Genomic DNA, 15,779 nt, shown 5'->3' on the forward strand with positions numbered 1-15,779 from the left:
TATCCTTCTTGAACTGTGGTGCCCAGAACTGGACACAGTACTCCAGGTGAGGTCTGACCAGAGCAGAATACAGTGGTACTATTACTTCCCTTGATCTAGATGCTATACTCCTATTGATGTGTATTGTGTGTGTGTGTGTGTGTGTGTGTGTGTGTGTGTGTGTGTGCGTGTGTGCTTTTGTTTTTCTTCTGGGGGGACATAGTACATATACCCCTAAACATTTTGTGATTCTTTGTACTTTTGTCCATTTACTGTATTTATTTCCCCCGATTTGAACTATAAAATGGTGGTTGAACTATAAAATGGTGGTTAGAGTACCCCTAAACATATTTTTTTAATAGAAAAAAGCACTGCACACACAATGTGGCAGCAGCCGGCCTAGTGGCACCTCCTGGCACAGGTAATGCCACGTGCAGCAGGTAATGCAAGCCACCTCGCTCCACCTTTTCTGGGAGAATTTTTGACCATGAAGGCAAGGCTACAGACACCAACGCAAACCCAAAATTTCCCCTGCTTTCCTTTTTTATTGTCAAGCAGCCTCAACGGACAACAGTCACCGGGAATACCAGCACATTAATAATATTAAAAAACAAATTAAATGGGCGGGAAGGTGAACACCCCATCCGTCTTTTCCACATACCTGCCCCCACAGCCATCTGGGAAAATATGCACATTTTTGCTAGCGCGCCCAGAGAAAGGCAATGAGGGGAGTGTTTTTTTCCCATTTATCTCCAGCTGTCCCCCCCCCCAAATCACCAAATCGCTGCTGCAGGAAGAGTCTAAGAGGAGGGGTTTTTCCAGACAGGGAAGACAGGGTGAGGTGTAGCTGAGGTATTGCAGGGTAAGGTGGAAGAAGCGGTTTTTCTTTGCACTTCAAGTAGGCTAAAGATTCAAGTTTAAACATACAGGCACTTTTTTTTAAAAAAAGGGAAGACGACATGGGGCTCTCACCAGAGACCCGCCCTCCCTCTTTTCACCTAACGAGAGGCTCCCCAAAAAAACACCTGCGGGGAGGGTGGGGGGAATTGCGACAGGGTTGGGGGTGGAAGGGAAAGCAGAGTTTGGGGAGGGGGGAATAATATATTACATCATCTCTTAAATATAGATTAAACTCTGTGCTAATACTCTAGGGACGGACTTTCCCCTGTGCTCCCCAAACGCCACCTCTCTCTAACCCAACCCACCGGCTGTTTTGCCCCCTCCAGAGAGATGAGGGGGCCCCCAGAAATTTTAGGAATGTGCAAATGGGGGTGAGGGGTTAGACCTGATTCCTAACCACCACCGAGGAGTGTGTCAGTCCGAACCCTCCCCGCCCTCAAATTGCAGGCAAAAACCCTAGTGCAATGGTGGAGGAGGAAAATTAAAGTGGGGTGGGGGGTGTTGTGTCAACACAACGGGGTCGTTGCCTTTTTGTGCAAAGGTTTACCTGACACCTGTTGCTGTGGAATGAAACTTCTGTGGGGAGGGGTTTTTTTGGGTGGAGGAGGCAAACCCCAAGTTGATGGTCCGTCCCCCGCCAAGTGCTAAAACCAATCTTCTTGCAAGGAGTTCTGGGTCTTGGTGTGGAAGAGCTATGGGGATGTGGGTCAGAAGCCTTGTTTCGGGGGCATCCTCCTACCCCCAAAAAAACAAGCTGGGGGGGGGGGACGGGTTGCTGCTGGGACCAGCCCATTGCACTGTGCAAGGACGCCACCAGGAAGCGTCGAGGGCCGAGCAGGGGGCTCTCTGTGCAAAAAAGGAGGTGCAGTCGATATAGGGAGCAGGCACCGTCCCTGGGTGGTGTGGAAAAAACACCCCCTGCTTTCCCTTCCCCACCATGCAAAGGTAAGGGCCTCCCCCTCACCCCCTCCTCAAAAAGCAGGTTCCAGTCTCTGGGCCCAGAATAATATAAAGATCTTCTTTTCTTTCTCCTGCCTCCTCAGAAATAAAATTCTGCAGGGATCAAAGCCAGGAAACCTGGCACACTCCTAAAAAGCTCCTCAACCTGACATTTTCGCCTTAAGAAAAATAAATAAATCTAGTCGTCCCATCCTAGCCTCCCTAATGTGGGGGTCAGAGCACCCCCCAAAAGTGCAGGGTCTGGGGGGGCCACCAACCACTCCCCCCCTTCCCAAAGTTATATAATTCTCTTGTTTTCTTAGGGGAAAAAATCAGGATTCCCTCCCACGCCACCCCCCTCCCAAATAGCGCTACCCCTATTTAATTGCTTATTTCATTGATCCTGAGCATATGAACCCTCTCCCTTGCTTTTCTGCCCTCCCACCACCCCAACCCCACCTGCTTTGGTTCATTAACTGCCCCCTTACACCTTTGAGGGGCTGCTAAAGGCACCAAATCAGTGCGCCAGGGAGGGGCGGGTCATAGTGCATCTCGTCTCCGTCGCCGCGGCAACAGAAAGGGTGGGGAAATAGTGCATCCAGGCCTGGACCACGGCCTAGTCCCCGGAGTCGCCGTGGCAACGGCCAAAGCAAAGAAGGCCTGAGGCCTAGTCTGGGGGGGGGAGCCTACGCCGTTTCCGCCTCTGCCTCCGCCGCCGGCCCGTCGTCCGTCGCCATTCCCTCCTCGCGGCCTTCCTCCTCCTCCTCTTCCTCGTCCTCCTCCTCTTTGACGTGAGGAGACAGGGCTTGCTGGGCGCGGGCCGGATCCCAGTAGCCGCGGGCGAGCGAGAGGCCCAGCCCCTCCGCCTGCCCGTTGGTCAAGTCGTGGTCGGCCGAGGGCGTCCCCGCGGCAGGCAAGGAGTCGGGCTCGGGCCCGCGGCGCCGGCGCCTGGTGCGCACCTCCAGGCAGTTCTGGCCCTTGAGGTGGCGCTGCAGGTGGTCGTCCTTGGCGAAGGCCTTGTGGCATAGGCAGCACTCGTAGGGACGGGCGCCCGTGTGGAGGTGCAGGTGGTTCTTCAGGTCGTAGCTGTGCAGGAAGCGGGCCGTGCAGTGCGGGCAGGAGTAGGGGCGCTCTCCCGTGTGCTTACGCATGTGGATCTTGAGCTTGTCGTTCCTGCGAGGGGGGAAAGGGGGGAAGACAGGAGATTTTCATCAGCAAGAGCTTAGGGAAACCTCTGCCCACGACCCAGCAGCATCTTCCTTGCTTGTGGGCAACCTCCGCTTCAAACAAGAGCGCTGCTAGTCCTTATGAAGCGGAGAGGAACCCAGCGGACCACACGGAATTAAGGCTGGGTGATATATTATTTGAAACAGGCCTGAAGTCCACATTGTGATACTGTATCTGTTTCATAATTTTCAACCTGGCAATGTATCAGACCCTATTTTCCAGGGACCTTCCCGGATTTACAAAAAGCCATCCTGGTTTCTGATTTGATTCCGGAACGTCCTGCTTTTCCTTAGGAAGTTTCCTAGTTTTCACTGGAGAAATGTTAAGAGGATATGGAGTTATCCAACCCCCAAGCCATCTAAAAGTTTTAAAATGTTTAATGTTTTATTATGTTTTCATATATGTCGCCCAGAGTGGATGGGGCATCATAGTCAGATGGGTGGTGTGAGGGGCAAGGGGTATCGCGAAGCCCCTCCCCTCCTGAGTTCCAGCCCAGCCCAGAGCACGACTGAGAGCAGGGAAAGCTCCAGCTCCAGTGGGGAAACAGGAAGTGGGATCCAAGGCTCTGGCAGGGTAGAAGAGCCAGCGTCCCAGGTGGGACAGGAAGGAGGAAAGAGGGGGGGCAGACCCATCCCCCCAACTCCGGAACTTCGCAGAAAGCGTCGGGGAAAGAGGATGGGGCTCCCCAAGTTGTTATGCTGGCGCAAGACGCGCCAAAAGCCATTCGGAGGTTCTGATGAAAGCTGAAGAGATGTGTCTCTGTAAATAGCTCTACCTTTAGCACTGTAAATAAGCAGCACCAATAAAAAGATAAAATGCAGAGCGGTGCAGAGTAGTTACTCTGAAGTAGTCCCATCCGACCACTGTGACAGCAACCTCCGAATCTTTTTTGGGCTACTTTGGAGTTGCCGGGATGAGCGCGCAAGAAGCGGAGACATGGCGGCAGATCGCGGAGAAAGCCCAGCAGGACCTGCAGGAACTGGCGTTGCAGGCACAGGGGGAATTAAAGGCTGCGAAGCAAGAAACGGAGAAAATCAAAGAGGACAGGCACAACCTTGCTGAACAGGTGAGAGCACTTCAGGAGAAAGAGCAGCAGTTAAGGGCGGTAGCCGTGGACCTCCGAAACAAGTTGGATGCAGAGAAAGCCAAGGGAGGAGAGGGCCAAGGAAGCGTACAAGAAGGGGGCAGATCGCCACAGGCGACCGGGGGAGGTCATCAGGGTGGGGGACAAGGTTTGGTTTTCCTCGGAGGGCCTTCCCACCAGAGGGAGGTGCAAGAAGCTGGCACCCAGAAGGTTGGGCCCCTTCACGGTCACGCAGCAGGTAAACCCGGTGGCATACAGGCTGGCACTGCCAGAGGACATGAGGGTGCACCCAGTGTTTCATAGATCGCTGCTGTCTCCGTACAGGGAAAGTAGCAGGTTCCGAGACGGAGCACAGACCCCCGAGGGAGGGGGGGAGAGAGGAGGCAGGGAGCCACTCAATGAAGCAACGGCCATCCTTGATTCACGAAGGGGGGTGGGGGGCCTGGAGTACCTTATGGCATGGGAGGACGCCCCGCCATCCCAAAATGAATGGGTCCCAGCCACCCAGATACAGGAGGAATTCTTAGTGGAAGAATTCCACGCCCTCTTCCCACACAGGCCCAAGCCCTGGCACATGGAAAGGGAGGGGGAGGAGGAGGAAGCACAGGAGGGGGAAAGCAGTTCACCATGGAGATGGGAAGCAGAGTTTGAGGACACGGAGGAGGAGATGTGGGTATCTCCGAGGTCCACTCAGTCAGGAGAAGAGGTGGACTGGCAGCAGATTTTCACCCCCACCAGCTCTGAGGCCACGGACTTTTTGGGCTTTCCCTCTTCCCAGGAGGAAAGAGGGGGCCAAGGGAACTGGGGGGAGGTGTTCACACCAACCGGCTCGGACAGCACGGAGTTTTTAGGCTTTCAGTCACCACCGACACCCGTGCAGCCGCCCGGGAGGGAGGAAGGGGGGCCTGGGAGGGGAATGGATGTGAGGGGCAAGGGGTATCGCGAAGCCCCTCCCCTCCTGAGTTCTAGCCCAGCCCAGAGCACGACTGAGAGCAGGGAAAGCTCCAGCTCCAGTGGGGAAACAGGAAGTGGGATCCAAGGCTCTGGCAGGGTAGAAGAGCCAGCGTCCCAGGTGGGACAGGAAGGAGGAAAGAGGGGGGGCAGACCCATCCCCCCAACTCCGGAACTTCGCAGAAAGCGTCGGGGAAAGAGGATGGGGCTCCCCAAGTTGTTATGCTGGTGCAAGACGCGCCAAAAGCCATTCGGAGGTTCTGATGAAAGCTGAAGAGATGTGTCTCTGTAAATAGCTCTACCTTTAGCACTGTAAATAAGCAGCACCAATAAAAAGATAAAATGCAGAGCGGTGCAGAGTAGTTACTCTGAAGTAGTCCCATCCGACCACTGTGACAGCAACCTCCGAATCTTTTTTGGGCTACTTTGGAGTTGCCGGGATGAGCGCGCAAGAAGCGGAGACATGGCGGCAGATCGCGGAGAAAGCCCAGCAGGACCTGCAGGAACTGGCGTTGCAGGCACAGGGGGAATTAAAGGCTGCGAAGCAAGAAACGGAGAAAATCAAAGAGGACAGGCACAACCTTGCTGAACAGGTGAGAGCACTTCAGGAGAAAGAGCAGCAGTTAAGGGCGGTAGCCGTGGACCTCCGAAACAAGTTGGATGCAGAGAAAGCCAAGGGAGGAGAGGGCCAAGGAAGCGTACAAGAAGGGGGCAGATCGCCACAGGCGACCGGGGGAGGTCATCAGGGTGGGGGACAAGGTTTGGTTTTCCTCGGAGGGCCTTCCCACCAGAGGGAGGTGCAAGAAGCTGGCACCCAGAAGGTTGGGCCCCTTCACGGTCACGCAGCAGGTAAACCCGGTGGCATACAGGCTGGCACTGCCAGAGGACATGAGGGTGCACCCAGTGTTTCATAGATCGCTGCTGTCTCCGTACAGGGAAAGTAGCAGGTTCCGAGACGGAGCACAGACCCCCGAGGGAGGGGGGGAGAGAGGAGGCAGGGAGCCACTCAATGAAGCAACGGCCATCCTTGATTCACGAAGGGGGGTGGGGGGCCTGGAGTACCTTATGGCATGGGAGGACGCCCCGCCATCCCAAAATGAATGGGTCCCAGCCACCCAGATACAGGAGGAATTCTTAGTGGAAGAATTCCACGCCCTCTTCCCACACAGGCCCAAGCCCTGGCACATGGAAAGGGAGGGGGAGGAGGAGGAAGCACAGGAGGGGGAAAGCAGTTCACCATGGAGATGGGAAGCAGAGTTTGAGGACACGGAGGAGGAGATGTGGGTATCTCCGAGGTCCACTCAGTCAGGAGAAGAGGTGGACTGGCAGCAGATTTTCACCCCCACCAGCTCTGAGGCCACGGACTTTTTGGGCTTTCCCTCTTCCCAGGAGGAAAGAGGGGGCCAAGGGAACTGGGGGGAGGTGTTCACACCAACCGGCTCGGACAGCACGGAGTTTTTAGGCTTTCAGTCACCACCGACACCCGTGCAGCCGCCCGGGAGGGAGGAAGGGGGGCCTGGGAGGGGAATGGATGTGAGGGGCAAGGGGTATCGCGAAGCCCCTCCCCTCCTGAGTTCCAGCCCAGCCCAGAGCACGACTGAGAGCAGGGAAAGCTCCAGCTCCAGTGGGGAAACAGGAAGTGGGGTCCAAGGCTCTGGCAGGGTAGAAGAGCCAGCGTCCCAGGTGGGACAGGAAGGAGGAAAGAGCGGGGGCAGACCCATCCCCCCAACTCCGGAACTTCGCAGAAAGCGTCGGGGAAAGAGGATGGGGCTCCCCAAGTTGTTATGCTGGCGCAAGACGCGCCAAAAGCCATTCGGAGGTTCTGATGAAAGCTGAAGAGATGTGTCTCTGTAAATAGCTCTACCTTTAGCACTGTAAATAAGCAGCACCAATAAAAAGATAAAATGCAGAGCGGTGCAGAGTAGTTACTCTGAAGTAGTCCCATCCGACCACTGTGACAGGTGGGGTATAAATAGTAAATAATAATAATAATAATAATAATAGTAGTAGTAGTAGTAGTAGTAGTTACAGGTAGGTAGCTGTGTTGGTCTGCCGGAGTCAAAGCAAACAAACAAAATTTTCTTCCAGTAGCACCTTAGATACCACCTAAGTTTGCCATTGGTATGAGCTTTCATGTGCATGCACACTTCTTCAGATAATTATAATACGGCCCTATTTTCATCAGAGAAATGTTGGAGAATATGATATATTGCAAATCATGATTTGTGTGTCTGCGTGCTATGCAAAAACCGCAATGCCTGAGCATTGTCCTTGCTAGCAGGGGCTGGTGGCAAATGGGGTCCAAAAATAGCCAGAATGCCCGCCCCCCCCCCTGCAGTAATTGCTCAGTTAGATAAATGCAGAATGGCCTCTAGAGGGAGCTCTAGGAAAGGAGAAGAAGCCTCTTTGAAGTTTGGCTATAGGCAGACTCCCTTGACTGCTACAGATGGTACAGTCCTCGCTGCCTGTCTCTTCACCTGTTGACAGTTCTAGGAGAGGGAGCACCACTTTGTGCAGGGTTAAAAGGTACTGTTCATTTTAAACTTCTGTCCCCCTTCTGCACAGTGGGGTGGGGAGGGGACACACACCAAGTAAGACATCTGGGATAGCTCAGTAGAGCATGAGACTCTTAATCTCAGGGACGTGGGTTCGAGCCCCATGTTGTGCAAAATATTCCAGCATTGTAGGGAATTGGACCAGATATCCCTCGTGGCCCCTTCCAACTCTACAAATTCTGTAATTCTAATAAAACCAAGCCAGTGCGGTTTTAAAAAAACACTGGGCTGGATTCAGTACCTGAGTCACTTAAGCCCACCGATTTCAATGGGTCTTTTCGGAGGGTGACTAATGGCCCATTTACAAACAAAACGGAAGGAAGCTGGGGGCCAGCTTTTCAGCAGAAATGGGAGTGATAAGGTTTTGCCTAGGCCCCATCTGCACTAGCCATTTAAAGCAGTGTTTCCCAACCAGTGTGCCTCCAGATGTTTTGGGACTACAACTCCCATCATCCCTAGCTAGCAAGACCAGTGGTCAGGAATGATGGGAGTTGTAGTCCCAAAACATCTGGAGGCACACTGGTTGGGAAACACTGATTTAAAGCACTATGATACCACTTTAAACAGCTGTGGCTTCCCCCAAAGAATCGTGGGAAGTGTAGTTTGACAGGAGTGCTGAGAGTTCTTAGAATCAGAATTTCAGAGTTGGAAGGGACCCCGAGGGTCGCATCTAGTCCAAGCCCCTGAAATGCAGGAGTCTTTTGCCCAACATGAGATTAAGAACCTCATGCTACACCAACGGAGCTGTTAGGAGACACACACCCGTTCCTTCCTCCCCCTGAGTGGTTTAACCACCAATCCCCTTTTCCTGGGGGATTTGCTGCATCTACCCCTGGGCATGCCAGCCCCCAGAAGGTTCCCTGCAAAGCAATGGGGCCTTCGGACAGAAAAAGCCCCCTTCCCCTCTGATCTAGAACCTCTTCCTCCCCCTTTGCAAGGAGCTGTGTTTTCAACAACATGGCCAACATCAAAAGGAGGAAGTTGTGGTATTCCTCCCCCCCACACACACACCTACACTCCCATGTGGTACAGTCTGTTCTCTTGCACCTGCCTCATCCTGCTGCCGGCGCCAAGCCAGGCTGCAGCGGGCTGGCGGGCACAGCGAGCCAGATTCGAAAGAGAGGGGGCAAAGGCTCACCGTGTGAAGCGGACCCCGCAGACCTCGCAGGCAAATGGCTTCTCCCCGGTGTGGGTGCGCATGTGGCGAGGCAGCTTGCCTGCGCCGTGGATGACCTTGTGGCAGACGGGGCACTCCTGGGGCATCTGCGAGCGCCGCTTGCGCACCAGCTTGTCCGGGGGGTCGAGGCCCAGGGAGGGCACTTCCGGGTTGAGCGCCCGCATGTAGGACATGATGTCGTGTTCGGTGGCCTCTTCGTCCGAGCCCAGGTCTTCCGGCGAGAGGCCGGGGGCGTACGGGTACGGGAAGGCGCGAGAGGGCGCCAGCACCTCGTCCTCGTGGGGGTGCGCGAGGACTGGCACCGGAGAGGCATGGCTGGGGGGGCTCGGCCGCTCCTGCGTCCCCGTCGACGAAGGGGACGGCGACTGCGACAGCTCGGCGAGGTGGTTGTTGAGGCGGGAGCCCTTGGCCTGTAGGAATTTGCGGATCTTCTTGCTGCGGCGGGGGGCCGGGTAGACGGGCGGCTCGGGCAGGTCACCCTCGGCGTTGGGTAGGGTGGCAAAGGCCTCCAGGTAGCGGTGGGCACGCTCGCGGGCGGCGTCATCAGGGACGGGTGCTTCCAAGCCGTTTCCCTGCAGGATCTCGACACAGGCCTTGATGACGCAGGGGATCTCGAGGAGGCGCGCGGCCCGCAGCACCTCTGCCAGGCTGCCCGTGCTGATGGTCAGGGTGGCAGTGTAGGCAAAGTCCAGCAGGGCGCCCAGTGCCTCGGCCCCCACAAAATCCAGCTCGCAGACGCCCATGCCGGGCCCCGCGAAGAGCCGCCGGAAGTAGCGGCTGGACGCTGCCAGAACTGCCCGGTGGGTCCGGTACTCCGATCCCTGGGCCCGTAAGGTCACGTCGCAGAGAACTCCCCTCCGGCGCTGTTCGTTGAGGCTGCCCAGCAGGTCACTGCTGTGTTCTGGGAAAGGGATCCCAATCAAGTCATCCTCGGGGCTTCCCATTGCCTCACCTGCAAGGGCAGGGGGAAAAGAGCGGGGTGGGGTGGAGCAGGGATGTTAGCACCAGCCAATACAGACAGCATTTAGGTTTTGTATTTAAAAGCCATTCAAAGCAAGGTGTTTGGGGACGGACAATATTTTGAGAAGAGAAGTTTTGATCAATTAATCCCTCAAGTTGCAATCCGTTCCTTAAACTCGCAATCATTTACTAAGGCTAACAGAGGGTTGAGTTAGTCCTGTTTATACATTTCTTGCATTTAAATCCCACCATTTCCCCCCAGGTAGTGTACATGGTTCTCCTCCTCAAACTGATCCCCACAATAACCCAGGTTAGGCTGAAGAGCAGTGGCGGGGCCTAGGTCACCCACAGTGAGCTTTGTGGCCAAGACGGAGGCGAGATTTGAAGAAAGGCCTTCTTAGTGCAGGATTCACCTTTCCCGCCTGCCTCCCCTCCAAGCCTAAATAAAAAAAGGGGTTGTGTTTCGCTCACTTTCTTCTTCCTTCCACATGCCTTTCCCCTTTGTGCCATGTCTTCCAGAGTGCAAGCAGGCGAGCTGCGTTACAGTTGTTCGTTTTCTTAACTGATCTTACGTAAGCTGCTCTTAGAACCTTTATCACAGAATCACGGAATAGCAGAAGGGATCTCGAGGGTCATCTAGACCAACCCCCTGCAATGCCGGAATATTTTGGCCTGACACCTGAGATTAAGAGTCTTACGCTCTCTACTGAATGAGGTGGGGGAGAGAAGACAACGTGGAAGCTTCAATTAAATAAAGGAATAAAAGCCAGGCCTCCTTCAGGGAAGATGGCAGATGTACGTGAAGAAACTCAAAAAAGATCAGACACACACGAAAAGGAAGTGTGCAGACTCAGAGAGAGCACAGCACTGACTTCTTCTCAGAGCGGGAGGAAGTCCCTCGCCCCCAGACGGTGCAAAGGAGATCAGGGGCCTGATAGAGACAGAGTTAGAGGCAGATTCCTAGGAAAGATAGGGCGGTTCCCTCCTGCCGCCCACGACCCATGGCACTTGCGAGCCTCAAACCCTCCACTCTCAGGGTGCCCGAGGAGAGAGAGAGGGGACCCAGAGCGAAAGCTACAGGAGGAAGGAGGGGGAGAGGTCTCAGGCGGCCCTTAAGGCCTCTCAGTCTGGCCCCCGGAACTCTCTCCCTAGGCCACGCCCCTCACGGACCCTGCCTTCACACCCTTGCTGGCTGGGATGCAGCCTTGGACTCCCATCATGCCTCAGGCTGGCCTGGATTTAGGCAAGAGACAGAGAGGGGGATGTGGTGGTTGGAAAGCAGCCCATACCAAATTTGAAGGCAAAATCCAGGACGCCATCTCCCCAGACGTACTATCTTCCCGGTTTTTTACGGAGAGAGCACGGCCGTCATTTTGGTTGCCGTGCCCTCGCACAATTTTGCACCGTGGTCTCCCTCCACAAAACCGCGCTTTTTATCCAGGCAAATCACATCTGTTGCTCCACCCAGTTTTACCCCTGGCCCCGCCCATCACTGGCACGTGCCCCCCCCCATGAAGGGAATGTGGCCCTCAGCATAGCCTCTTCAGCCAAGCCGTTCCCTAGATCAGCCTCCTGGCCTCCAGAGGTTGTGAATGACCGCTCCCAACCTCTGGAGGGCATTGGCTGCCCTAGATGTTCCTAACAAGGCTGCGTGGCGCTTCCCAGGTAGAAATCCTGATTGTATGTGCTATGGGGCACTGCTGTTTCTATGCGCCAGAGTACAGATCAGGGGTAGGCCGTGCTGGAATCATTTCATATGTGATCCCTGATGGGTTGGGACACGGTCCAGGACAGGAGAGGGGGGCCTGTGGCCCTCCAGAAGTTGCTGGACTACAGCTCCCCTCATTCTCTGAGCCCTGGTCATGCTGACTGGGGGCTGACAGGAGTCTAGAATCATAGAGTTGGAAGAGACCACAAGGGCCATCCAGTCCAACCCCCTGCCAACCTCCAGTAGAACTATAAAGACCCCTGTAGGTGAGGTCCCAGGTGCAATTTCCCAAGAAAGAGGGAGAATTTCGATTCACTTCACATTTTAAGGCAACCCTACCTAATTTTTGCACTTTCCGAAATGATGCGAGAACTGAAACGCCTTCGAAATTTGCACTCGCCTGAATTTTGTGATGCAGTTTCTCCAGCATATTCAATCTAGGCCACGGCCTTCTTCAGCTTTGGCTCCTCCCCAAGCTGATGCTGGACTACAACTCCCATTGTCCCCAGCCAGCTCAGGCAATGGTCAAGGATGATGGGAGTTGTAGTCCAACAACTTCTGGGGTATGGGAAAGGATGATGGTGCAAACACTGTTGAGGGTAAATTGTGCTTTGGGGTGCATGTATTCGTGAAAACACCCTACCCAAACATGCATTATATTAGGGGGAAATGCTCTGCAAAGAAAATGTGCCTCTCTGGCAAACTGCACACAAAAAAATGGGCACAGTAGGAAAAATTCACACGGAACGAATTTTCATTTTTTGGGAAAACAAAAAACCGAACAGTGGTAGAAATGAGAAACTGAAATGAAAAGGGTTAGCTCGCCCCCTAAAATGTCCAGTCGCAGACGACTCTGGGGTTTCAGCGCTCATCTCGCTTTATTGGCCGGGGGAGCCAGTGTACAGCTTCCGGGTCAAGTGGCCAGCATGACAAAGCCGCTTCTGGTGAAACCTATTCATCTACCTGCACTTTGACGTGCTTTCGAACTGCTAGGTTGGCAGGAGCTGGGACCGAGCAACAGGAGCTCAGCCCTTCGCGGGGATTCGAACCGCCGACCTTCTGACCGGCAAGCCCTAGGCTCTGTGGTTTAACCCACAGCGCCACCTGCGTCCTCTACCCAATACCAATTAAAAGACGTCAGTTTTTAAGAGAGCGGCAGTGGTGGCGAGAGCGTCAGACTAGGACCTGGGAGAGACCAGGGTTTGAATCCCAACTTGGCCACGAAGCTCACTGGGTGATCTTTGGTGCCAGTCACTGCTTCACAGCCTAACCTACCTTGCAGGGTTGTTGTGGGGAGGGGGGAGCAATGCATGCCACCTTAGGCTGCTTGGATAAAAACGTGGTATATACAAATGAAAGTAAAATAATAATAATATCTGCCGCCCTCCAAACTCCCTCCGGCACCCTCTAATAATGTTTCTCCCGCTGCATCCTGTTCTCCCACCCACCTTTCGCCCAGATAACCTGGGTGCCAGCTGGGCAAAGATGGTGGGGTGTGTGGGGGGAAGCGAGAGAGAGACTCGTCGTCATGCCTCGCCTTGTTCTCGGAAGTCGGAATGGGGCTGCCTTGTGGCCGCTCCCTGCCCGCTTTGGGTGCCAGCCAGCTGGGCTGTGTGTTTGCCTTCGACGGGGCAGGGGTGGGTGGGAAGGGGACGGGCTCCAAGCAGGGGCAGCCGCGCCCCTCTCTGCCAAGCAGGCTCAACCGGCCGGGCAAGGGGATGGGCAGGCGGGCAGGCTGGCTCTGCGGGGAGGGGAAGAAGAGCGGTGGGAAGGCGCGGGGGGGGGGGAGACGGATGGGGACCTGCCAGGCAGGCGTGGCTTTTCTTCCTGCAGGAGCACTCTGACCCAGGAGCTGGGCGCGGTCCGCGTCATGGCAACGCCCGGGGGATGCCAGCTCAGCCAGAACTTTGCTAGCCCCTGCCTGGCATGGAGGAGCGAGGGGGGGGGAAGAGAGAGAGAGGCTGGCTTTGATTGCCTTCCCTCAGGGAGGGGCGCAATGGGGCAAAATGCCCAGGCCAGGCCTTGCTCGGTCTCCTCTCCGCGGTCTCTCCAAGTCCCAGCTAGCAGCCGCCCTGGATCTCCCAGTGCCCCACTCCTTTCCCACACTGCACGCCCGGCCCTCTCCCCACCCCCCCACCCCAAGCCTCGTGGCTCTGATTCCTCGTGTCTAAGTGCCACTTGCCTTTGCCCCCCTCCCCACAGGATGTCGAGATGTCAGGCAGACATTGACGTGATCTTCCCTGCAGAGTAAAGATTGTGTGTGTGTGTGAGAGAGAGAGCTTTTCCTGTTGAATTCCTGCCTGACAGCTCTGAGCGCAGGCAGAAGCTGAGCAATTGCAGGTCACCAGTGTCTGTGTGGCACTTTGCCTGTCGAGTTTCTGCCTGGCCGCTGTGAAAGAGGGCAGAAATTGAGCAGTTCTGTGATCTTCGCAGCAGGGATCAGGTGTGGGGAAGAGGGAGAGCTGTGTTTTCCCTGTTGGATTTCTGCCTGGCTGCTGTGCAGGGAAACCAAACTGAGCAGCTGCACGGCCCTTCCCTACTGCAGAGAAAGGTGACCAAAAACAGCACTTTGCCTGTGGAATTTCAGCCCGGCTGCTGCAAAACAGCAGGGGGAAGAAAACAAGGCAGCAAGCCTTTGCTGAGAACACAGAAACCTCCGCTCTCGATTCCCCTCCCCTCCCAGGGCTGGGAATAGAACCCAGGAGTCCTGAGATTACCCACGAGGCCTTCTCCACCTGCCCCTGCGGGCACAGGTGGGAGGCAGAGGGACGGGCTGAGCTGCAATTAAGTCATCATGACCCTCTGGGTTGACAAACCCTGACAAACGCCAATCAGATTAGGAGGGATTAGCAGGAGGAGCAATCGGCTGGGATTAGAGGTGGTGGCTGTGGCACAGGCAGAAGCCATCAGGGTTCGGGGGAGAGCTGAAGGGAGACTGGCAGGGTCCAGAAGCCATCAGCTATAAGGGCTTTGCGGGAAGAGGGCTCTAAAAACTGCACAGCGGGCAGAAATTTAACTGGTGCAGCCATTTCTGAGAAAGCTTCACCTGGTGCACTGCTGCCTGCTAGGCAGTTTATTGAAAGCATGGAGCTTTTATCAGAAAAAAAGCAGCAGAAGGGGGGCATAACTCTGTAACTGCGGCAGAGCCGGCGCAAGGTCAAATCCTTTGCTCACCCCCAAAGAGTGACATTGGGTTGCCTCCCCTTACTCTGCTGCCTAACCTACCTTGCAGGGTTCTTGCAAAGAAAGCATCAAAAATGAGTGGTAGCATTTTTTTTAGTTTAAATGCAGCACAGTTAATCTACGGAACTCCCTGCCACAGGAGGCAGAGATGGCCACCATCTTTAAAAGAGGATTAGACAAGTTCATGGGGGAGGGGGAGGAAGGGCTATTGCTGGCTTCTAGAGGGCGACAGGTTCCTCACACCGATGTAAACAAATGCATGTTCAATACCCAGGATCCCCTCTACAGTATTGTATAGTCAGGGTGAGCACAACCCACTTTTATCACCTGCACATCCGTACATGCTATGGAAAGTGCCTTTGAGCATGTCAAGAGCATCGCCACGCTGCAGGAACCAAAGACAACATGCCCAGTGTTAGTTTGAGATAGGAAAACAGGGCAGCTCCAAGGTGTCAAGCAGAAAGCATAGACCGGGGGTCCCCAACCGTGGGGGGGGGGGCAGGGGCATATAGAGAAGTGGAAGGAACTGCCAAACGCCCATTTCAAAGGAACACCCCCCTGAGCAGAAGTCAAAATGCCCACACCCAGCCCAAAACAAATAGAAAGCAGGCACACCTGTTTGCAGGAGACAACCCCCAACCAGTCAGCGTAGACAACGGCAAGGTATAAGTCAGCTCCCCTATGTTCCCAAGGAAGGATCATTCCCATAATACGACGAATGCCACAGTCTGAAATTACCTACATGCGCTACTAAACTGCATCATCTATGACCCAAACTCACCATCTGCTTAATATTTCACGGAGAAAAAACATGGGGGCAATTGCGCAAACACCTCGATGCTCCCATTATTATATTTTGCCTGCATGTCGCCTTCACACTGTTCCCACAATGTGGCTCAGGGAGCAGAGCATCTCCAGTTCAATCCCCACCCTCTCCCAGAAGAGCTGCTCCCATAGATCAGGGGTCAGCAACCTTTTTCAGCCGTGGGCCGGTCCACCGTCCCTCAGGCCATGTGGTGGGCCGGACTACTGTATATTTATTTGGGGGGAAATGAATGAATTCCTATGCCTCACCAATACCGTAACACAGAGATGCATTTTAAATAAAAGGGCACA

The 15,779-nt window shown here is 54.8% G+C and overlaps 1 protein-coding gene across 4 annotated transcripts in view; it reads right to left on the minus strand.

Moving 5' to 3' along the window:
- Nucleotides 1-504: 504 nt before the first annotated feature.
- ZBTB7B (zinc finger and BTB domain containing 7B) overlaps nt 505-15,779 on the minus strand; it is a 57,825-nt gene continuing 42,550 nt past the window's right edge. For all 4 annotated transcript variants that reach the window (XM_060269745.2, XM_035097667.3, XM_060269746.2 and 1 more), the window contains exons 2-3: nt 8,774-9,764; nt 505-2,991 (exon numbers count right to left, since the gene is read on the minus strand). In XM_060269745.2, the coding sequence (XP_060125728.2) occupies nt 2,505-2,991; nt 8,774-9,764 (1,478 nt within the window). In that variant the 3' untranslated portion in view covers nt 505-2,504. The remainder of the gene's footprint in view (nt 2,992-8,773; nt 9,765-15,779) is intronic.

Source organism: Zootoca vivipara, chromosome 16, assembly GCF_965207765.1.
Source record: "Zootoca vivipara chromosome 16, rZooViv2.hap1.1, whole genome shotgun sequence".
NCBI classification, from domain to species: Eukaryota; Metazoa; Chordata; class Lepidosauria; order Squamata; family Lacertidae; genus Zootoca; species Zootoca vivipara.